The sequence below is a fragment of the Tamandua tetradactyla genome, chromosome 2, assembly GCF_023851605.1.
Source record: "Tamandua tetradactyla isolate mTamTet1 chromosome 2, mTamTet1.pri, whole genome shotgun sequence".
Lineage (NCBI taxonomy): Eukaryota > Metazoa > Chordata > Mammalia > Pilosa > Myrmecophagidae > Tamandua > Tamandua tetradactyla.
This window is the reverse complement of record NC_135328.1, coordinates 182,756,200-182,780,435: the sequence shown is the minus strand read 5'-3', so window position 1 is coordinate 182,780,435 and position 24,236 is coordinate 182,756,200. Positions and strand designations below refer to the sequence as shown.

The 24,236-nt window shown below is 36.0% G+C and overlaps 1 protein-coding gene and 1 pseudogene across 4 annotated transcripts in view; both read right to left on the bottom strand.

Moving 5' to 3' along the window:
- FOXJ3 (forkhead box J3) overlaps nucleotides 1-24,236 on the bottom strand; it is a 216,204-nt gene that overhangs the window by 4,056 nt on the left and 187,912 nt on the right. For all 4 annotated transcript variants that reach the window (XM_077150035.1, XM_077150038.1, XM_077150037.1 and 1 more), the window contains 6 exons: nucleotides 18,695-18,823; nucleotides 15,193-15,367; nucleotides 12,111-12,527; nucleotides 8,314-8,415; nucleotides 7,697-7,888; nucleotides 1,876-1,983 (listed from right to left, as the gene is read on the bottom strand). In XM_077150035.1, coding sequence (XP_077006150.1) covers nucleotides 1,876-1,983; nucleotides 7,697-7,888; nucleotides 8,314-8,415; nucleotides 12,111-12,527; nucleotides 15,193-15,367; nucleotides 18,695-18,823 — 1,123 coding nt within the window. The remainder of the gene's footprint in view (nucleotides 1-1,875; nucleotides 1,984-7,696; nucleotides 7,889-8,313; nucleotides 8,416-12,110; nucleotides 12,528-15,192; nucleotides 15,368-18,694; nucleotides 18,824-24,236) is intronic.
- LOC143654755 (E3 ubiquitin-protein ligase MYLIP pseudogene) lies at nucleotides 21,479-23,580 on the bottom strand (annotated as a pseudogene).

The window sequence follows — 24,236 nt, the reverse complement described above, 5'->3', positions numbered from 1 at the left end:
TCTTAATACCATTTTACACTACTTACAAATTGCTGGCAAGAGCTACAGGACAGATAGCTTTTATTCCTTTCCCTTCATTACAAGATATGTCACTTAGTCCCAACTCCTTCACTACTGCCTAACACACACAGTTCCTCAGGGTTTTATCCCCTCACCTCCACCCCATATTTTCTTATCTTTTCCTCAAACAGTCTAAGTAAAAGGCAATGGATATTTAACAGGAATACATTACTAGTACCACAACAATACTAGGAGTAAATAATTAGGGGGTGGGGGAGACGACAAGAGTTAAGGGAAGTTTTGGATTTTCTTTTTGGTGCAGGTGTGTCTACCTGCTATTATTCTCTTTGGAGCAATGAAAATTGTCTAAAATTGAAAGTGATGATGACTGTACAACTAAGTGAGGATAATGTGAAACTTTATTTTGGATAGAATATATGCTATATGAATATATCTATCAACAAAATCTGCAGATTCAAAATAAATAAACAGAAAAAATTCAAGTGCTAGAAAAAATGTGGAGAGAGACGTTTATTAATTCAGTGTTGGTAGGGTAGCAGGATGGGGCAGCCCCTCTAGAGGATAAGGTAGTGGATCCACTACATGTAAGTAGGCAACCCCCTTACTAGGAATATACTCCAAAGAACTGAAAGCAGGGACTTAAATAGACATATGAACACTCATGACTATGGTGACATTATTCATGATGACCAATGGAAGGAGGTTGCTGAAGGTACATTGACTGAGAAGCAGAAGGGCGAATTATGGTATATACGTATGATGGAATATTATGCGGCTACAGAAAGGAATGAAGTCATGAGGCATGCGACGAGGTGAATGAACCTTGAGGACATTACATTGAACAAAATAAGCCAGAAACAAAGGACACATACTGTATGGCCTCTTTTAGAAATACTTATAAAAAAATTGAGGCCTAGACTGTAAGCTCTTACAGCAGTCACATTTATTTCTGAGCTTTAAGTGTTATTTCTAAATTCTGAGATACTGTACTGTATGTGTAAAACTTAGTATTTTCCTGGAACTCTGGGTACTTGTAGGACACCTATATTCCGAGCTGGAGTTTTGCGCCTCTGAATGTCAGCATTCCTACATTCAGCAACTGTTAAAGAAGCTGAAAAAGAGATCAGGCTTCAAGGAGAGTTAAGAATGCATTATACTGATATTTCTTTTTACTCTCCAATGTCTTAGAGCAGCTAGAAAGAAACACCTGAAACGGAAGAACTGTAACTCATACCATACTTTGAAATTTGTTCTAAAACTATTTGTTAGAAAAAAATTGGGTGGCCTTGAGTAAGTTACTTCTCCTTCTGAGTTTGCATTTCTTTATCTAGGTGACCCTTAAAGCCCCTTCAAGCTCTAACAGGGTGCCCTATTTCCCTACTAAACATGTCTTACCTTACATTCAAGAACCTAAGAAAAAAAAGTTTGTGAACTAGTTACTCTTGAAACTTACCTCCTTTATAAGGTACTGAACTAGAAACTGGAGCTGAAGGGACTCCATCAGAATCGACAGGAAATATTCAAAGTAGATTCTAAATCATGCTAAAGCCCTGCCAAAGTCAAATAGCTTCAAGACAATCTAAGACTCTAAGACAACTCTATGCCCCTGGATCTCTTAGGAAGGGAGGACAATAATTAGAATCACAGAACCCTGGGCTAAAAGGGATTTTAGAATATATGGTCCAAACACTAATTGACACTCTGAATTTCTTCACCAACTAGCTGTCCAGACTGTGTGTGCACACTCACCAACAAAACACACTCTCTCCTGAGGCAGCCTGGTTCACTTTTGCCACAGCTAAAGTTGTTGAATATTAAACTCTGTGAACCAACTACAACACACACACAAATTACCTGCAATTGTTGTTCCTGGAGTGCTGAGTGCCTGTGGGATATGAGGATAACCAGGGGGTGGCATCACTGAAGGAGGGAGATTTTGCCTAGAGTCTATGTACAAATTTCCTAATCAGATTGAAAAACAGAAAAGATGTAAAACATGTTACTATCAAGTAAAACAAATCAAGCCTTAAAAGATCTAAAAAAAATTCTCTAAAACTTCACTAGCAGGTAAGGTGAGAAGGAAAAAGGATGAAAAAATTATACCTTTCAGGTGATAAAATTCTGCCAAAAGATGGCGTTGGCCTTTTTAAACATAGTATCAGGCTGGGTGTAAGTATATTCGTACTAATTTTGGCTCAACACTACACTCTCTGTAAACTCATAGGCAAGTTATGTCTGTTGCTGTTACACCTCATTACAGTTTAAAAGCATTTTCATATCCATTACTTCAAGTGAGCCTTCCATTAAGTCCACAATGCAATTATTATCTCCATTTTACAGAAGAGGCGATTGAGGCTCATAAAGGTGAAAGTGACTTACCCGAATACATATGAGCAGTTTGTCAGGGCTAGGATTAGAATCCAGATCTTCTACCTCATGGGCTCTTTGCCCTGATTATCTCATCCCCAAGGTAGGCCTAACCATGTGTACCCTAGCTGATTAACAAAGTGACTGAGGATCAAAGTGATAGGAAAGATCTGCAAAAGGTAAAAGAGCTACATGAAGCCAAGGTGATTAAAAATAAATTATTTTGAAGTGTTAAGATGGGAGATATAGAGCTCATTTAAATGGCATTTCAGAAAATTCTTATATTATTATATTAATTATATAATAATTATATAATTAATTATAAAATATTAATATTTAGCCACCAAGTGTTAATAGCTCTGAAATATTAATTACATTGCACTGTAATGCAAAGCTGACAAGGAGGGGAACAACATTATGATGCTCCACCAACCACTGATAGGAAAGAAGGACCATTAAAAAAAATGGTTCATATATGTAAAAAACATCGGGAATTTTGGAAAGGATATTTCCCTACGGTTTTCTAATGCTTCACACAAATTACACTTGCATTCTAGCAACGCTGTAATGAAACTAAAAAAGAGTAACCACTTTTGTAGAGAAAACTAAATAGGGAAGAAAAAGCTTCCTTTAAGGGCAAACTATACTTCACAGGTTTTCACACTTGCCACTGGAAATAAGAATGCTCAGGCTTGAGACAGCCTCAAAAATTATCAATCCTATCTCTGCTGATGAGGAAATGGGACAGAACCAGGAACAGATGCTGGAATTAATGACCCCCAGCCATTGTCTCCCAAGATGAGATGCCTTTATATAGTAAATTTTATAGCCAGAACTGAGTTCTTTGATCAATTAGCTCTACTGATGATTTAGGAAGAAAAGAGAGGAAAAAAGTTATACTAGTCACAGCTTTAGTATTTTCTTGGGATGGGCATGAGGAGTGTGACCTGTACCCAAGTGCTGACGGGGCTTCACATGCATAACTAGTGTACTTTCTAAAGGTTGCATCAGACTGGAGGGGCAACATCACTCTTGAGTAATATGGCCACTCATCTGCCAAAGACTTCCCAGCCTTCATCCTGCAAAATCTTAGCTTTCTATCTGCTCATTATTAGAATTCAATTTATAATCAAAAGAAAAAACAATCTACTGGAAATTTATCTGTTTTTATATTTCTTTATTCATTTGTTTTTTATGGTTTAGTAATTCTTACCTTAAATTTAGGGAGAAAGGAGAAAATTAGAGAAGGATTTTGGTAATAAACAGAATGCCTACAAATTAAACAAAGTTTTAACTGCTGAAATTCTATCACATTACCATAGAAATTTCCATTACTCCTCAGTTTTCCCATGTTCTCATTATTGAGTCTGAACAAATCTGCCTAAACTTCCTAAGCAAGAAATTAACTTTCAAAGCAGTTTCCAAAGATTTTCGAGATCTTGTAACATTTAGAATGCAGTTATGAGAAAAAGATTTAATCACACAATATACTTATTGAAAGCAGCCTCTTTTCAAATACCCATTATTCAAGAAGTAGTATTTGTGTGCCAGGCACTACTGGGCACTACATATAGCAATGAAGAAACAAACTCTCACCTTTATGGAGCTTATTCTCAGGGGGTGGGGAGTGGGAGGTGAGTATGGAGGGAGAAACAAACAAACATAAATAAAGTAAACTAAATAGTGTGTTATACATGTCATGGAAAATAAAAGAAGGCAGGGAGAGGGGATAGGAACTACTGGAAAATGGGTGTTTATTTAAATAGGTGGTCAGGAAGGCATCACTTGAGTAGGTGCTTCTGTTTTGAGAAAAAGTTGAGGGAGATGAGGGAATGAATCACGTGTCTATGTGGGGAAGACCACTTCAGACAGAGGAAACTGGGTACAAAGGCTCTGAGAAGTTAGACTATGACAGATGTATTCAAACAACAGCCTGGAGGCCAGCGGTGTTGGAGTAGGGGGCCGGGAAAGGGAGCAGGAGGCGAGGTCAGGGAGTAATGGTGGACCACACTGTGTAGGGCCACATAGGCCACAGGAAGGATTTTATTTTTTATTGAGAAAGATGAGCACCAGCAGAAGGTTTAAGCAGAGAAGAGACATGATCTGACTTCTCTGTCTCACAAAATCCCACTTATCCTATAAAATGTATCTTTTTCTATGAAAACTTCTATCTCTCCAGGACAGTTCATCCCCTTTCTCTGTACTCCCATTGCACTTACAACCTACAGTAGAAGTATAGACCTCATTATACTCTGTTTCTCAACAAACCTGTCTCACCTATTAGGCTGGGAGCGCCTTAAGATCAGGGGCTATTTTAGAATGAACTCTCTATTCCTAGTGACCAATATATAGCCAGGCAAAGAAAAGTATAAACAAATGTTTGCTGAACAAACACACATCTCTCCATATTTAATACCCTTTGAGCAAAGTATCAAATTAAGAATACCCCAGCTAAAATACTTGAAAGTGGTTGGGAAAGACAAATGGTAAACACAGATAAAAAGGATTTAGGAAAAAGAGGAGATATACCTTCTATGAAATTCTTTTCTCCTTCACACAAATACACTACACCACTAATTTTGGGGGTCTCTACTTCAAAGGTATTCACCGAAAGCGGGAGCCTTGAAAATAGAAACATCAGGGAAAAGTTTGGATGTAGAAAACTATATTTTGGGAGTCACGACCTATATCTGAATGAATGAGGTCACTTTCTTTTTCTAGAGCAGTTTCCTCATCTGTTAAATAAAGAAATAAAATTAACAGCTCTCTAAAGTCCCCTCTTATACTACACTTCTAAGAAAAAGTGGCAAAGAATTATTGAGGGGTAGAGATGAAGGAAGTGAGATATCTGAATGAATTTAGTTTATAGGGATGCAAGAAGGAGGGAAAAAAGAATGACAGAAAGAGACTATGACTTAAAAGAAAGCAACTCTGGACCTGTAAAAACTGACATTCCACGGATATAATTAGTAGACATGCGATGATGGATAACTTCAGCAGAAAAGGTGTTGGCAGAGGTCAACATAGTTTGGCAAGACAGTTCCTTGGAGTCCAAGAGATTAACGGGTGAGGCAGATGGGGAGAGAAATAAACACTGAGGAAAAAACACTATTCTTCTGCCTTTGATAGTCTGGCACTGGGGTAGCATAAAGAATCAAGAAGGAGTTGTAGGGATCCTACAGAAAAGGAGAATTCTGACAATAAAAAGGAAAGATGGAGAATCACAGAATGCCAGAACCAAATAATCAAACTCAAGGATCAAGAAGAGATGATGACCACAGAGGTCTGGTAACAAAGGACTTTAAGAAAATAACATGGGGTCTCATTCTGGAGAGAACCCAGGAATGTTTGCCCACACTCTGACAGATGACAGCAAGAGATCACAGAACTTTTTCCATGTACAAGATGTCAGCAGGGAACCTTTTAAAAAGATTTAGATCATGAAATTGAAGAAAGTCTTGCTTCATAATTCACCTTTGAAATTCCAGAAAGGGAGAGTTAATGACTAACATGGACATAGGCCTATTTAGACAGCCTTCTCTCAAGACTGAACCATACCTTCTACTTATCTCCTAGATTTCCCTGGTTTGCCCAAGGCAACAATTTGTGAGCCATAAAGGTACACATAAGCTACTCAAATTCACTTACTAGCACTCTTTAAGGCTTTCTGAAATGGTTAGAGATGGATTTGGCAAAGAAGAGTCCATGGCAGCACTTGGAAGTTACAGCTTTGCTTAAATAGGAAAAGTAAAGAAGAAAGGAGAAAGAAGGAACAGAGGGAGATGGTACTCCTAGACTAGTACTAAAGCAAGTTGGAAAAAGTAAAAATGATGAGTTCTGAAAGAGAACCTATGGTGGTGGTGATGGAGTGACCTACCAGACGATCAAAAAAGATAGGAATAGGCTATCCAACTGGAAGAAGATATCAAAAAAGATGAAACTGAAGAAAGCAAAAAAAATGAGGACATGTGCCAATCTACACAAAGTTTGATACTTAGAAACACATATATCAGCAAGATACTAAAAAAGAAATGACAAATGGAAAGAGAGAGAAAGGAGCTAACGAGTTAACAAAAAATAAGGTATAGTATCTGGCATACAGCACTCAATAAATTCAATTAATACTAAGTATTACATGCCAGGCACTAAATGAGGCCCTTGTAGGGATGTAATGTATTGAATGAATAAGTCACCAGAATCAAACAGCTACTGAGGATTTCAAGCTAGGTAATTAACAAGGTCAGAAAAGCTATTCAAAATGAAGAAGCAAAGATGATGGAAAGTTTCTACTGTATCATAGGACACAGAAATAAAAATTTCATAAAAAGAGAGATGCAGCCTGAATGATAATCTGGAGAATGTGGAAGGACAAACAATGTGAATTAAGACTGGATAATAGTCAAAGGAAGCCAGTTAAGATAGAAAAGAGAGGGTTTGTTAGCATCAAATACAAAACCAAGATAGCATATAGAAAAGAAGTAAATTTGGGGATAAAAGGGAAGTAATCAAAATGCAGAGAGATAAAACTTGGATATTAAACTCCTACAAAATGGAAACTTGAGAAAAGAAAAATGACAGCATAAAATCAAAGGTAGAAAAGACAGGTGGAAACGTAAAGACCAAAGGAAAAAAGCGAAATAAAGAATACAGAGCAAATACTCTGAATCCAGAATAAAACATTAACACAATTATTTATTACTATGTCTAAACTCTTCAAATAAACTTTGAACTTAGTTTAATTTTTTTTTGTATGCTTTATGGCAGGGTCACATTTCATTATTTTTCCATGTAAGTGTCCCGTTATTGCAGTACCATTTGTTGAATTTTTGTTGTTTGTTTTTTAGGAAGTGCATGGACCAGGAATCAAACCTGGGTCTCCCATATGGCAGGCAAGAATTCCACCCTTGCAACCCTATGAACTTTGTTTAATTTTATCATTCTTACAATATATAAGATATTTGATTTTCATTTCAAGTCTATATAAATTTAAATTGATATAACTTCATAATTATATTCCTATAAAGACATAAGTATCTTTAAAACATTTCATTCTTGTTTGATAATAGCAGTTCCCAAAGGAAAGTTAATTTTAAACAAAAAAATCACATACATCACAACAGAAAAACATACAGTCTCTTCACTTCAATTTTTCTAAGATGCACCAAAGATATACAAATTATGTTATCATTCATTTTTCTTACAAATAAAAAGATGTAAATGGATCACTGTCACCATTAGAAAGGTACCAAGCTGCCTAAGACAGTTAGTTTCATATGAATGAGAAAAAGAAAATGATTTAAGTTCATACCTGTTCCAATGTGTTGGGAAGGTTTTGTTGGATGCATTGCACCATGACAAACATTTTGCTGAATATTACTCTGTGAGTGTATAAGGCCAGTTTGTGTAAAGAACTGATTAAGAGAAGAACAGAGATCAGCAAATTGAACTTGATCTAAAGACCAGTTCTTGAGATCTGCCTGTCTCATACTCTCCATCAAACCTGTGAATGAAAGCATTAGAAATATAGTTAATACAGTTCTGAAAAAACTGCAAGGAAAATTGCCAGATATAATTTTTTTCAGCCCACAAAACTTCCACTGGCTTACTCAAGATTATGGTAGTGATTTACCAATGTAAACAATGAAATTAATGAAAACTATTCAAAGTCCAATATTTTTAATGTGGCCAAATTTCTTTCAGAATTCATCTGTAGCCCCAGCCTACATCAACTTGTTAAAAGACTTCACAGTGAATTTTGCAAAATGTCGTTTTTAAGCATACTACCAAGCGCAAAAGAAATACTATATAAGATGTTTATTTCTACTTCAAATAAAGTAGTAATTCTACTACAAAGAAACCCATAATCTACCAGAGAAAACATTATCATATATATTTGGTCATATGTCAAAAGGAACCAATATTCACCTTGGAACTGTGAAAGGTCTACATCTGACCAATTAACACTGCTGGCAATTCGACAGCTTTCTTTAAGCATATCAAGTGTTGCATACCAATCATTTGAAACACCTATAAAAGTAATATTGACAGTATTAAAAATCTTGAACGGCAAAAGTTTGAAGTGCATGGTAAAAGAAGACAATGAGGAGGTCTTATTGCTGACAGAGGCAGATCCCTGCTCAGTTTTACAAAAGGACTCACACCCACTGTTATATCAGAATAATCTGCTCTGTGAGGCAGGCAGAAAGTCTACTATTTCTCTTTATTTTACAAATAAAGAAAACCAAACTGTAAGAGGTGGCATAACTTAGCAAGGCCAATAAGATGTATCTACGATTTGAACCCAAGTCTTCTAAGTTCTTCTCTGACAACTTGCACACTGCCATTTGATATCAAATTTGATATCCCTCTTTATATTTGTATATAGTACAAATAAATGAACAGGTAGGACAAGGCATGCAAATCAGTTTTTCTTCCCATATAAAGTTCATTTTCCTGCCTTGTTATGACTTTTTTAAAAGACATGTGCTCCATAACTTACAGAGGTAGATTCATAACTAGAAGCAATATACATTATAATTCAAAGCATTGACTTATATACATATATATATTTCCCCCTCCCAAATACTATAAGGAATAACCAGAAAAAGTGAATTGGTAGTTAAAGAGAATAAGAGGGTGGTAAATTAGACAGTATAAGAGTTGATGCTTCTTACAAGGAAGCCTTAGGGGAGGAATGCCTTCAAAGAGACTTTCCACCAAGGTAGTAAGGGAGAAGGCTAAGACTTCTTTAATAAATGCTAATGAATTCAGGTCAGGGAATTCCTAATCAAAAATGATATCCTCTGATACAACATCATCAGAAAAGTTAAGACTCCATAGCACTGTCTGTCAGCAAAGTGGCTATCAGTCAAGGGCCATGAGGCAAGAGTTGCCCTCAATGAGAGTGCTGTACATAGTGATTCAGTGATTGCTGCCAAGTTACTGTGTTTTCAGAATCACCCCTACATGGATGAAGGTAAGAACTTATATATATGTGTGTGTGTGTGTGTGTGTGTAGTTGTCTGCTACATCAGACAACTCTTACCTATATCAGATAACTTTTGGCTACTTGATTTACAAAACTTTGTTAATTGTGGATTTTTAAAACAATGAACCAGAGAGAGCATGAGCCCACCCCCAGGAACTTTTAATTTAGGGAGAAACTTGGGGAAAAATAGTTAAATCAATGTCCCCCAAATAAACTACAAACATTCAAGTCTACCAAACTTTTAGATGCTATGCTCCAGGAAGAACGTCACAGATAAAAAAATCAAAAGTCATAGGAATTATTATCTGAGCAAAGAAATCTAGGTAATAAAATAGCCAAAGCAATACTGAGGTAAACACAATGCAACTAGTCAAAAGCAAGAGCAGCACAATGATCCAAAGAATGATGCTAAGAAACTCAGACACTCTTTCCATAGCTGATTTTTTTAATTGGAGGTAGGTATTTGTGTGTGGGGTGGGAGGGCTCCATTAATAAATGCTGCCTTAGCAACACAAAAACAAATTCATCTCTGCAGAGAGAGTAGTTGAGGAAACCCTCCCTACTCAATAGATGTTTGCTGATTTTAGTGCTTTTAGAATAAATGGCATCACAGGATTTGAAGTCAAATCAGGGTATAAATCCCAGTGCCACAACTTATTTAGCAATGTGATCCTGAGCAAACTGTTTAATTTCTTTGAGCTACACTTTTCTGAGCTATAAAATGTGACGGTTTTATCTATTTGAGAGGACAGTAAGAGATAATGTATCTAAATTGCCTAGCATATAATGAACACTCAAACAACTGTTCCTACTTTCCATTCCTTCCCTGTTAAAGACCACCTGCTTAGTAACTGTAGAAAATTGTCATTCAAAGAGATGACACTTTGTGTAACTGAGAAATTTGTCATTCAAAGAGATTCATTATTATCACAGCTACAATGATTATTCCTAACTCTCCAAGGTGGAAGTCTACTTTCCTTCTCTGGCAAGCTACCAGTAGTTAAACAGGCCAGCAAGGGCATATAGTGGATTGTCTGCATCTGTAGTAGTAGTATTTCTGCCCCGCCCCCTTCCCCACAATCATTAGAATTAAAGAAAGGAACGGTATAACCAGAATACCACAGACTTCTACTGATACCAATCACTACTATGATTAGTCTCTCCCCCAAATCACATTAATTAAAAGGCTTAAATTTCTAAAGAACATATTTAAAAGATAGTCTTTAAAAGACAGGCAATAGTGACTGACACTAAAAAAGGGTTATATTATACACCTTTTCCCCTGGGGAAAGCATCTAAAAATCTTATCAAGATGTTTTAGAGGATATCCCATCTATACAGGAACTATAATCAACTTTCAGTTTTATTCTAAAACCTACTTAGAAACAGTAATCAAGAAAACAAAATTAACTGTTAAAAAATTAAAAAAGTATTTCTCACATTTTTTAAATATGCAGAGGATTTTGTTGTTTTGGAAAAACAATAAAAACAGTAAGAAAAAAATACTATGAAGACACCTTTAAGTTTAGGTTTTAAGGCCCCCAAATATCTTCATGGATAATTAAGGGGCAGGAAGGGGGTGTGACATAAACACTTATCAAGGACTTATTAAGTTTCAGGTACTCTGTTATGCATTTTTGTACTTTATCATTTAATTATCCCCAAAACCTTCTATCATTTTTTCCAGGTTATAAATAAGGAAACAGCTTTGGTAAGCTTTAAGAAAAGTTTTACAGCTAAGTCATAACATAAGAAACAGTCTGGACTATCAAAAGCTCATTTCCCTGAGAACAGCCTATTGCTTGACACAAATATCAATTTTTAATTGGTGAATAAGAACTAGCATGGTCTAACATTTAGAAATCATCCCTCTAGGACTACATTCTCATCAGTGATATGGTTGGTAAGTGGACAGCCAGGCAAGCTGAGGAAAAGACACATACTTGGCACAACTCCGAAGGGGCCTTATTCACTTTGTAGTGTATGTACAGGGCCACTCCCTGGAGTATTGCAGTGCAAAGACTGCCTGCTCTGTGAACAACTTCAGTTAAGCACGTCACTAGAAACCATTGTGACCTATCTTGAGGGCAAGAGATATTTTTCAGCCATGATATAAGGAACATTTTCTGTCTTTATAATAATTTTAAGATGAGGTACTTTGCAGGAATAAGCAAAGAAGGTAAGAGGGGGACTATTACTGAATACATATATGTAAGATACAAGTCTAGGTATTTCGTATTTGTCACAATATAAGTCTTGTAATAACACTGTATATTTGCTCCATTTTTACAGATGAGAAAATAAGGCTAAAAGAAGTTAAGTAATTTTGCCCAATGATCTAAGTAACAGAATGAGAATTCCAATACAGGTTTTTCAAACATAAATCTATGCTCTTTCTTCCATATGACACTGTACATAACAGTTTGCAGACAGACTATATTTTCCATTCTCCTTTCAAATGCTCACAAAAACAATTCTGATGGGCAGAAGGACAAAATAAGAGTTGAGATCAAAATGCACAAGGGTTAAGCCATGCTGCCACAATAAAATTTAAACAAAAAAAATCTTCAGTTCAATCTACAGATTGAGTGAGTTGCAACTACAGGATTATAGCAAGGAAACACAAAAGGAGATCAGAAGAGTTTTGGTAATAAATACCACATTAATTTCAAATAACAAAGAACAGATCATAACTCATAATTAGCCAAACATAAGCTAGAAGACAAAAACTTACCAGAATTACAGGATACCTGTTGTGGGGGTGGGGGCGCCTGATGTGTTAACGTCTGATGCTGATGGTTCGGATGGTGCTGTAGGTGTTGGTGTGGAGATGGGTGCTGAGGGTGAGGGGACTGGAGCTGGCTGTGTTGCTGTGGGTGCGATGCTGGGTGCTGGGAACGCTGTGGATGCTGTGGTAAACCATGCGGTCGATGGGGTGGATGTGGAGATGGCTGTGTGTGCATCTGGGGGTGTGACAGTGAAACTTGTGCAACCGAATTATTGCCTGTGGTGCTGAGGCCACTGCCATGACTATTGGTCAGGCTGCTTTGGTTGCTGTGTGGGTGAGAGCTCACTGTACTGCTAGGAGAGTGCTGATAGGAACACGAAGTATGGGACTGCTGGGAAGATTCAGAAGGGATGTTCATCAAACCTAAAAACAGAGAAAGCAAGATCATTTGTGGTCAGACTTCAGTGACATTTTTATGTCAAACATTTAAAAAATTATTTATAGAACAAAGGTATATGTTATCAAGAGCAATTTTGGTTCAGTTTAACAGGTGTTTATGGAGCATCTACCATGCACTGGGTTCTGGGGTAATGTACAGTAATAAAAGTTATCTGGAAGTATAAGGATTATCATTTTCTGCCTTTGAGAAGCTAATGGTCTAGTTGAAGTGACAGACACTTAACAAGAGTATACCTCACAACAGAAGTGCTAAGGTAAAAGCATACAGAGAAAATTATGGGAACAACTTTGCCTTCTGCTGTTCAGCTAGCAAGAGGCTGAAAATATATAGAGAAACCTTCCTTGAAAAGATAGTATCTGAGTTGAGTCTTAAAAGATAAGTAAATGGAAAAAATGGGAAAGATGTTAGGACACACTAAAGATGGTTCTCTGTATATATGAAGACCAAGGCTTTGACAAAAGGGGAGAGGGTGGTGCTGAATCAAGTCCATTTATTTGTGATCTTCTCTAACTAGTCGAAAAACTTTAAGACCAAAATGGTTGTTACCATTCTTAGGACTAAGAAAACAAAACAATCTCCACTATTCTTCATTACTCTTACGAAACATTTTTGAAACATATACAGATTAGGTCTTAAAAGTACATACTTTTATAGCACCAGAATGTAGCATTAAGTCTCTGCACTGTTACACACTATGTAACTTCCGAAGGTTACCTAACTTCCCCAAGCCACAATTACCTCAACTATAAATGAGTATAAGAATAGCACCTAAGAGTTATGAGAACTAAATGCCATAGTGCAAGCAAGTGCAAGTGCAGGATAAACATAGTAAATCTCAGTTGCTATGAAAATGATAATGATTAGGCCAGAAGTGAGCTTGTCCAAAATAACATATGTTTTGTTTGCAAGTTACTATGCTCATTTTAATAAATCTTATGGCAACATTTGCTTCTATATAGCTACGCTACTTTCATATCCCAACAGATGGTCTGTACAAAGATAAAATTATTCTAATACTTGTCGTTAATAATAACACTGTATTTGAGTGCACTGTTGGACAATTTTAAAACCTAACAGAAGTTAATGTTTTATGGTTAGAAGAGTTAATAAAATTTCTTGCCTTGGCCTTGTAAAACTGTCATTCTATATAGGTTATTACAGTAAGATCAAAGAAAGCAGTAATAACAATCCATTTCCAATAAAACCCTCACATTTTAAGAGGGAGCCCAAATGTGATCCATACCAACATTTTCAATCTCATTTTTAAATTAAACAAAACAAACTTTCTTAGAAGCTCAATATAGAAAATTGATGAACATAAAACTGCTTTTTTTGAAACCAGGAAAGAAGCCTGCCTGCTAGGTTCCCTCTTTATCCACATACTTCTCCCTCCAATAGCTTCCAAGACCTTTACTAAACTGAAAAGCTCTGCAGAGAACAATTTGAAAATCATTGATCTAGTCCAATCCTCTTTATTGAACAAATGGGAAAACTGAGGTTCAGAGAAGCAGAGTTAACTTAGTTGACCTTAAGCTAGAACCTAAACTAGAAATCACAATGTTCTTTTTATTAGTGTGAGATGAATGGTGTTATGGTTTTTGGAAACTGTTATTTCATATCCAGTATTTTTCTATTATGATCATTGAAGTTGGATTTACCTAAATCCAATTTCTAGTTCTTTTGTACTTTCATAGACATACAATTATGAGATAAAATTTGAGAAAATATATGAATCTTACTTTAAATTCACACACTAATCATAAAAAGCCACCTACTGTACCAGCTAGCAATATATATATTTGTTTACATATAATAAACCTTAAAAAGTAAACTCTATAAGAACATAGATTTTTGTCTACTTTGTTCACTGCTGCATTCCCAGTGCCCAGAGAAATACCTAGCATGCAGCAAGATCTCAAGAAATATCTGCTGAATGAATGTTTTTTAGAAAGCTAGCATTTATTACAAGAAAATATTACAAGTAGTCTCTTCTTGAGTTGGTGTATACATAGTTAAATTAACTATTTATTGAAATGCTTCAATAGTTGAGTCCTAATCAAATGCAATACCCTGACCCTGTCACAAGACTAAGATTAACCCAGGAGTTAATGGGACAGTAACACATTATAGCAACAATCTAGCATTTTGGTGAGATGTAATAATATATCTCAACCAAAATCACTTTTAGTGTTAAAACAGGATTTAAGTATGTTTTATAAAACATGACCCATTAAGTGCCATACACTAAATTACAGATTTGGTGTTTCCACATTCCAAAAGCTCTCTCTTTGCTATTACCAGTCAGAACACACATGCAAGGCCTATCTATTCCTGTAATGCAACATTCAGTGCTCAAACACTTCACATACCAGACCTCACTACTAATTAATTATGTTAGTCTTTCCCATGTGGCATAGATGTAGTATCAGAATTCTTTAACATAGTACTCCAGACATAAATACATACAAAGCTCAGTAAAGGCACAAAAGGCATAATGTAATCATTCAAATTCTGATTATGATGATAATGTTCTAAGGTGAAGGAAATATAAAAGCTGCTCTGAAAATAATTAAAAATAAGAAAAATTTTCAATAAAAAATTCACTTAAAAAAAAAGAGATATACTCACCTTGTTGACTAAGTGACTGCTCAAAAACTGATTTATACAAGCTCCGAAATGAGGCACTGAGATCTTCAAAATTATATTCTGAGAAAAGTAGTTGTTTGTCTCGTTCTGGTAGGTTGTACTGTGGCTGCTGCTGAGAAGTTAATGACTGAGAGACTGGTTCTGGATGGTTTGACACCTAGCATTAAAAGAAAACACTATTAATTCAGCATTTTTGTATCAGAATTGGGTTTGTTGCACAAAATATCTGACTGAAAACATTAGTGCAAACAACAGAATCCAAAGGAAATAACTTTCCTAACTGTCTTTGGCTTTCCCACCCTCTGTAAAGTTCGGTACAGTAAGGACAGACTTAAGAACTTGAGGAAGCACAGAAATCTAATTCAACCTCCACATTTCACAGGGGAACAGAAAGAGTTCAAAGTTAAACGACTTGACCAAGATCATACAAATAAGTGATGAGGTAGCCCTGAACTCTTATTGCTTCTGTAGAGCCTTAATATTTATTTGTAGAGAAGCAACTTGATCTCAAAATCCACTACACCATGTGAAGCTACTAACATGTCTCATTCGTTTATTCAATTAATCTTTATACATTTAAACTCATACTTTTGAGTACTATGAGTCAAATTGTGTGGCATTGCCTTAAATAGCAACAAGTTTCAATTTACCTAATTCTTAATTTCTAGGACAATTTTTTAAAAAAAACTGAAGTTATGGGGAAATGATAAATGAAGGAATAAAAGAAAGGATATTCTGAGGAAAACAGATCAGGACCATAAGCTATGCAGGGGAAAAAAGGCACTATAAACACCTAAAAAAATGAAAATTTTCTTTGAAGGTAGCACAGTTGGAAATAAAAGATAATCAGTGTATTTCTTTTAAAAGATTATATCAAGGGGTAGTAAACTACCATTTCTTTTAATGCTTGGAAAAATTAAGGTAAGCCCATACAATGGAAATTTATGCAGCCATTCAAAATAATGCTAATAAGGAATATGAGTAACATAGGAAAATATGAATGACGTGTAGGGGAACAGCTCCTCCATGGCACCCTGGCAATCATACATGTCTCTACATAGGTCACACAGATGAGGCTCAGTCACAGGCTAACCAAAGCCTTGACTGAACACCCTGTGATTATCTTGGAATATGGGATGATAGTCTGTTTTATGAGGTGCAAATTCTTAATCTGCCATTAAGCAGCAGTTTCTTATTTGTCTTCCTGGTTCCAGTGAACTATGGGACTTTCTGTCCACCCCCTAATGGTACGGCTGCAGGATACAAAATTGCTTAGTTTCACTACAAGGGAACCCACCACTCTCTCTCTCTCTCTTATTTTTTTTAAAATATTTTTATTGACAGATTTTCACACACAGTCCATAAATGATGTACAATCAATGGCTCACAATATCATCACAAAGTTATATATTCATTACCATGATCATTTTTAAAACATCTGCATCACTCCAGAAAAATAAAAAGAAAAAACTCATACATCCGATACCTCTTACCCCTCCCTCTCACTGACAACTAGTATTTCAATCTACTCAATATATTTTACCCCTAATCCCATCATTTATTTATCTTTTATCCAAATTTTTAAATTCATCTGTCCTTACCCTAGATAAAAGGAGCATCAGACACAAGAAATTCACCACTTTTGTGGACTGCTATCTGGCCCCTCTGGTTTCCTATAATCCTGTAGGATGTGGGCAGCTGACACCATGCTAATCTAGTTTATGCTATCTGTTCAAGTAATAAAACTGTGTCAATCCATTTGGGCTTACTGTGTCCTTACAAACCGAACCCATGAAAGTTATGACAAACCTAACAAGAAACTGCCACTGTGCTGCTGCTTAAGGACAGTGTGGGTGACTTCACGTTATTATATGGAAAAAGCAGTCTACAATGTCTAGCTTTAATATGGGAGTTAAACCCCATTATATTTACTGGGCTAACTGACTTTTTGTTTTTACTTGTTTCACCTAGTTCTGTAAATGCTTCTTTAATTTTTCTTTTTCTTTTATTATACTTTGTGATACTGGACTCTGTCCTTTGGTTTCTTTTGGTTTCAAGATTTTACTTTTAAATTATTATTTAGTTTGTTTCAATACTCCAACTATCCTTTTATATCATGATTTCTTCATCACTGAGTACTTTACTCACCCTCAAGATTCATCTCTTAATAAGGATTTTCCGGGAAAGGCATATCAAAGAATGTCTTTTTTTTCACTTTCACATAATGAAAATTTGGCTGGGCATACCATTTGTAATTCCAAACCTATTCCCTCAAAATTCTGCATAAACTGCTACATTAGCTTCTGGTATTGAAGATTATGGGAAACAAGTCTGATCTGTGTTACTTTAATGCAATTTGTATCTTCTGCCATGGTATCTACATGGATGGTTACTTCTGAAATTTTAAAGTATGTCACGGTATATGCAGATGCTTTATTTTTTATCTTTTATTTCAATAATTTCTTCTAGAACTCAGTAACCCTTTTAATCTCTATTTCTTCTTAAAACTGCTTCTGTACCAACTATTCTGGTTTCTTCTGTAGGAACAACTATAATTTTCAATCTTCTATATCTATTGTCTTCTTTTATATCATTTTCTTTGTCTATTTCTTCTACACTCGTGGATAAAATTTTAAGTCATTTTTTTCAGAGCACTAGTACCAGTTTTGCAGGATCACCTTTCTTTTTTCTTGTATTTAATATGAATTTCAATTCTGTTGAGTTTTTGTTTCCCTTGTATTTTTTCTTATTTCAGGTCTTTCCCTTTATATCTTTGCCCTGTGCTGGTTTTTCTTATTTATTCATCTGAAAACAGGGAGTGATCTGTTGAGATCAAATTTATACCAACGGTGTTTATGTGGCTCTTGGGTTCTGTTCTCCATCCACTGGAGAGGAGGACAGCTACCAGAGAGTTCACAGAAATATAAGATAGCCCAAGGATCACATTTTTGTAATTAGGTAACAAAACAGTACAGGAACAAGAATACTCAGAAAGTGGTCCTTTTATAGCATAACTTTGTTTACCAGACTAAAACTGAAAATATAAAACTAGTTAACGACTGGATATCAAGCCACCCTAACCTTTGGGAATAGGATGATCACCATTTCAGATCTACAGCTAGGAAACAAGCTGATACATCCTCTAATGTTGCTCTGCCACACTCAAGTATTGTTTTATGTTTTTTTCTCCTATTCCAATTGCGTCTTACTTGGACATGGAGCAAATGGAGTAAAGTAGACAAAAATATATACCACAACACAACCATGTATTTGTATCTACCTTGGTAAAATAGAAGTGCCCAATGAAAACATACCAAGGTAGAAATCTGCTCTATTTAAGTCTAAATATATTTACTGAAGTTAATGAGTTGCTTAAATGAGAAATACACAATTTCATCTTTTATTTGCATTTCAATTATATTTGGTTTATTGTTAACGCATTAAATGAGTAGGTGCCAATGAACCTAACTTCACCAAGACTTACCGGTGTATAACTATGCACACTTCCAACACTGTTCAAATTAACAGATGCCAAACTCTGGTCTGAGAGACTGTTGTTAAGGCTACTGCGTGGGCTATCACTACCATCCTGATCAGCGTTGTACAATGTTACCTAAAATGAAAAGAAAAACATTTAAATATGTACTCAACTACATTTTAAACAACCCTAAAAAAATTCAACTGAGTTGACATACAGCAGGAAGATAAAAATATTAGTGGTCTTTCGTCTAGTGCTTATCCCAATTTCATGCCCCTCGTCACTAACTCTATGCTCACCGTGAAACAATTTTCTCAGTACTCTCAAACTAAAGTAAATACACTATTTAGAGGTACATACAACATTCAATTTATTATCAGGTATAATTAATCCATCAGCAGTTAACGAGTCAAGATTATAGTAAATTTTTACTCCGTTAAATAGTTCTACAATGCATACATTTATTTTTGCTTAAGCTTTAAGCAAAACTGCTGCTCCTTTCTCTCAAAATCAGAGACATCAAAAAATAGGATACAAACAAAAAAACCTCAATTTTTTAAAACTCAAAGGATTATAGTGTTTATAATATTGAAAATTGGAAACCTAACTACATAAAACATTTGCAAAATAATCATGTGATCCAACAACAACAATATATGCACTGGCTGTGAATGACTATAACAATGGTTAATAGGCAGGGGACTGGGGATTTCTGAAGCACTTGAGAAGAATGTGTATCCTGCTATCTTGGGATCCACTGTCCTGTGTATGTGTTAGGTCTAGTTCATATATCTAATTATTCAAGTTCTCTATTTCCTTATTGAACCTCTGTCTAGATGTTTGAGCTACTGATATGAGTGGTGTATTGAAGTTTCCAACTATTATTGGAGAAATGTCTATTTCTTCCTTCAGTTCTACTAGTGTTTGCCTCATATATTTCGGGGCACCCTGGCTAGGTTCATACATATATGATTGTTATTTCTTTTCGATGGACTGCACCTTTTCTTAATATATAATGTCGTTCTTTGTCTCTTAAAACAGCTTTGAATTTAAAGTATATTTTGTCTGATATTAATATAGCTACCTCAGCTCTTTTTTTGTTTTTTGGATACTTTTGCACAGAATATTTTTTTCTAGCCCTTCTCTTTCAACTGATTTGTATCCTTGGGTCTGAGATGAGTCTTTCATAGTCAGCATATAGATGGCGCATATATTTTAAAATCTATTCTGCCAGTCTGTGTCTTTTGATTGAGGAGTTTGATTCATTGACATTAAATGTTATTACTATAAAGGCAGTATTTACTTCAACTATTTTATCCTTTATTTTGTTTGGTTTTACTTGTGCTTGCTTTTAAAGTCTTTATTATCCTTAACATAAAAGAGAGAAATCTTCTAGGATATAACAGATTTCTTTATGTGGAAACATTTTTTTTTACAAGTAAAAATAAGTGCTTTTTGGAATAAAGGTTTATATGCTTAATAGGTGCTATAAAAATAGAATTTTAACATTTGTCAAAATGTCTGTGCAAAGAAATAAATGCATAAACACATTACTGTTACATCAAGGCAACATGAGAAGTATACTCAGAAATCTCAGTAAAGTGACAGTGTAGGTTTCTAGCTTTACCTTAGCTAGTACTGCATCTGATAAGGTCATTTAGGTTTCCCTACAACCTAGAAAACCTATTAACTGAAAAGTACCCAAAATGCCCAAGTGGGAATGGAAAAGATGTTTAAAAATACAGAAACAAAAAGAATCAAAACCCCTCCAAAACATAGAGGTAACAACTAAAAGTTAATACTTAAGCATTTATCCCCCAATTATTACCCCCCGCCCCCAAATAAAGTACACATTATCTAGGATACTTATGATAAGGCTGTAAAAGGCTTGATAATTCAAGCAAAAGCAACACCAATGGGGGAATGTGGAGTGAGTGTTTGGGAGAACTAAAGAACTACCATAGTGTAAACACCATGAAAATTTATCTATTATTCTTTCTCAAGGAGAATGTGCTCTCTTTTCAATCTTAAGAGAAGATATTTCACCACATCAAGAGTCCTAAAGAATTCCTGATCACCCCACAGAAATCTCATAGCCAAAACAGTAGGTAGGGGCAGGAAAAGGAATAAGAAATCACATACTGAGGTATCTATTTTCTACTAGCAAGACTGATTTAAATCCAACAATTTTGTTGTGTTTTTTTTTTTTTTTTTTTTTGCGTGGGCAGGCACTGGGAATTGAACCTGGGTCTCTGGTATGGCAGGTGAGAACTCTGCCACTACGCCATCATCCGTCCTGTTGTCAATTTTTAAAAAAAAAAATTTTTATTTGATAAATCTTCATACATACAAAGTCACAATATCATCACTTAGTTGGTATTCCTCAATATGATCATTTTTGGAACATTTCTATCACTCCAGAAAAAGAAATTAAAAAAAAAAATACTCCTTACCCTTCCTTCTCATTGACCGCTAGTATTTCAATCTACACAATTTATTTCTTCATTTTTTTTCACTTTCTCTCTTCTTAATAAATTTTTAATTTACCTTTTAATTTTATTGTTCTAATTCTCTGTTTTGTTAAAATTAAAAAAATTTTTATTTTATTTTTCTTTTTACTTTTACAAACCCATGTGTCAAGGGCTGACTTTCAACACATTGCAGCAAGGGAGCTGCTCTGCTATATATGAAACCCTGACCCAGAAGTACATCATCTACGAATAGTTTAGCACCAGGTTCCCCAAGAATATGCAGTACAAGGGAGCTGCCCCCTTTTGGATGTGCCCCATTTCCCAGGATGAGGGGTTCTCTGCACCAGACCCCATCTACCCAATTTATTGTTGTCAACTTTTTAAAAGCCACAGAATTGATTTTTAATTCTGTTAACCTTCTGATCATTCCTGAGTAAGTAATAAAAACAAAAATGACACTATAATAATGACTGTTTCTTTCAGGAAGATACTCCTATTAAAAATCTTTGGGCGCTCCATGACAATACAAAAAGAACCACATAAATTCTTAAAATGAATTCTTATAAAATCTGCTGTAGGAAGGAATCTAACCTCAGGATACAGGAAGAAGATTTACAATCTAATTTCCTAAAGGGTATCTCTGTTGTCTATGTTGCCACTGTACTGGCATCAGATGATTTTACTACTCCTTTACTTGATGATAAAAACAAAAGTCCAAGGAATGTGTTGCTTGGTCCCGAAGATCTTCCTGGTCACCATTACTGGAACTGCTGGTTCTATGGATTTCAGGTTTTTGCAGTGGGCAGTGGTTGTTGTTGTTTTTTTCCCCTCCTTTGTTTTTCCCCAAACTTAACAGGGCAGATGGATGCTGGAGTAAATATTTTCTCCACAATCTATTGTTTTTATAGTTCATAATAGTGCAGTTCTTGGAATCTTGGTATGTCAAATACATGCTCAACAGACTACAGTTATATTCAGAAGACTGTTGTGGGTTAAAAGACAGATTTACTGAACATGTTCTACATGTGATCTGCAGATTGGACAGAACTATAATTAGGTAGCATAGCTCTCACAGCATACAGTGTGGCTGCAAGGACAGAAAGTCAAGTTGATTTCTTCCTCACAGCATGGCTTCTTGAACTTACATAGCTTCTTCTGGAGTTTCCTGGTCTGCTGGCAGCTAAAGCTTTTGCAGTTGCTACAGTTCATGCTCCTTTCCAAGGACTTCAGAGAAGAGCTTGGAGGGCTGTGGTTGCTTCTGGAAACAGGGCCAAAATGTCAACATTGTAAAAAGCCCTCTGGGCATGGTCATACATCTCCTTTCATGTTTTTTTTTTTAATATCAAAGACATACTTCTTGCCGATATTAATATTTTTATTTAGAAATAAAGATGCGAAGAGGCCCTTTGTCTCAACCATACTGCATCATGATGGCACTTGTCACCAGTTCACATTTGTAGAATGCATGTGTTTCACTTATTGCTCAGCAGAGGCCACTGGCTGCCCTGGTGATGATCATTTTAAACAAGAACACAATGCTGTTCCCAGATTCTTTGATGACCATCAAGTATGTTTCTTTTCTGATTGGGGGGCCATCTGTACCACAGGATGTGCTATCCTATTAACTGGGCTAAAGTCATCTTTACAAATTGAAGATTTCTTTAGCTTCAACTCCAATGAGGAGTTTTTGCCCTTCATTGTCCCTCACAGAATACATTATATGCCATAGTTTTCCAATGCCAACACCATCTGCAAAAGTCTGGCTGATCCCCTCCAACTCTTTATGCTTTGCAATAATGCTGTTTAAGGCAGCACTCGAAAGCTCCTTTGCACACAGCTCCTCATACTTGACCATGTTCTGACTGCAGTCTGATCTGGACAAGGGTGACTCTGAGCTCCACTGCCTGCTGTTAAGGAACACTGGTGGTGGTCTGCCAAGAGGGCCTCTTTTATGTGCAAGAAAAAAGATATGCCTTGTTTGCTCTTGCAAAATGAGATCTGTTTAAACTGGTAAGGAGTGAGCTCACCCATCTACTGGGAGATGTGGTTTCTCAGATTTAGCCATAAACTTTCACCTTTGCTACCTGTATACTGCAGTCCAAAATAATCAACTTCAATAGTTCCCAACTGCCTACATACTTGGTTGAGGCAGTCCTTGTCGTTGGCTTTTACCTCTGCCTTCATCAGTATTGCATCTGGCCTTGATACATAGCATATGCTTCCACAGCAGCCTCCTCTTTATTATGCAGGATTGCTGCCTCACCACAGCTCACATAGAGCCCTAGGCTGGGTGAGGGCTGCCCCTTGAGAGGCTGGAGTCCTATGAACCCTGCCTTGCACTTATGGCCACTGCTCCCATCCCTGCACTCCCTCACCTGCCTGGGGCCCATGCTCTCCCAGTGTCTGGCAGCAGTACCGCATTCCAACAGTCAACTCCATTTGCTTTTCATGTGTCATATCTTACTTTTATCTTTTTTTTACCCTTTTAGATACCCTTACTGATAGTTTTCATTTCTACACTCTCCTCCCCTTTCCTTTTAGACTACAGGACTCCCTTCAGTATTTCTTGTAGGACAGGTCTTTTATTAACAAATGCTCTCAGTTTCTGCTTATCTGTGAATACCTTAAACCTCCCTCGTTTTGAAGGACAGTTTTGCCTGATAGAGAATTCTTGGCTGGCAATTTTCTTTCAGTATCCTGAATATATCATACCACTGCCTTCCTGCATCCATGGTCTGATGAGAAATTAATGCTCAGTCTTTCCAGGCGTCCATTGTATGTAATGGATCACTTTTCTCTTGATGCTTTCAGGATTGTTTCGTTATCTTTGGCACCTAAAATTCTGATTAATATGTGTCTTGGAATATGCCTATCCGGATTTATTGGGTTTGGGGTATGTTGTACTTCTTGGACTTGAATATCAATGCCTTTCATAAGAGTTGGAAAGTTCCTGGCCATTATTCCCTCAAATATTCCTTCTGTCCCTTGCCATTCTCTTCTCCTCCTAGGTCACCTATAACACAAATGTTTGTGCACTTCATGCTATAAATCAGTTGCCAAAGACCCTGCGTGATTTT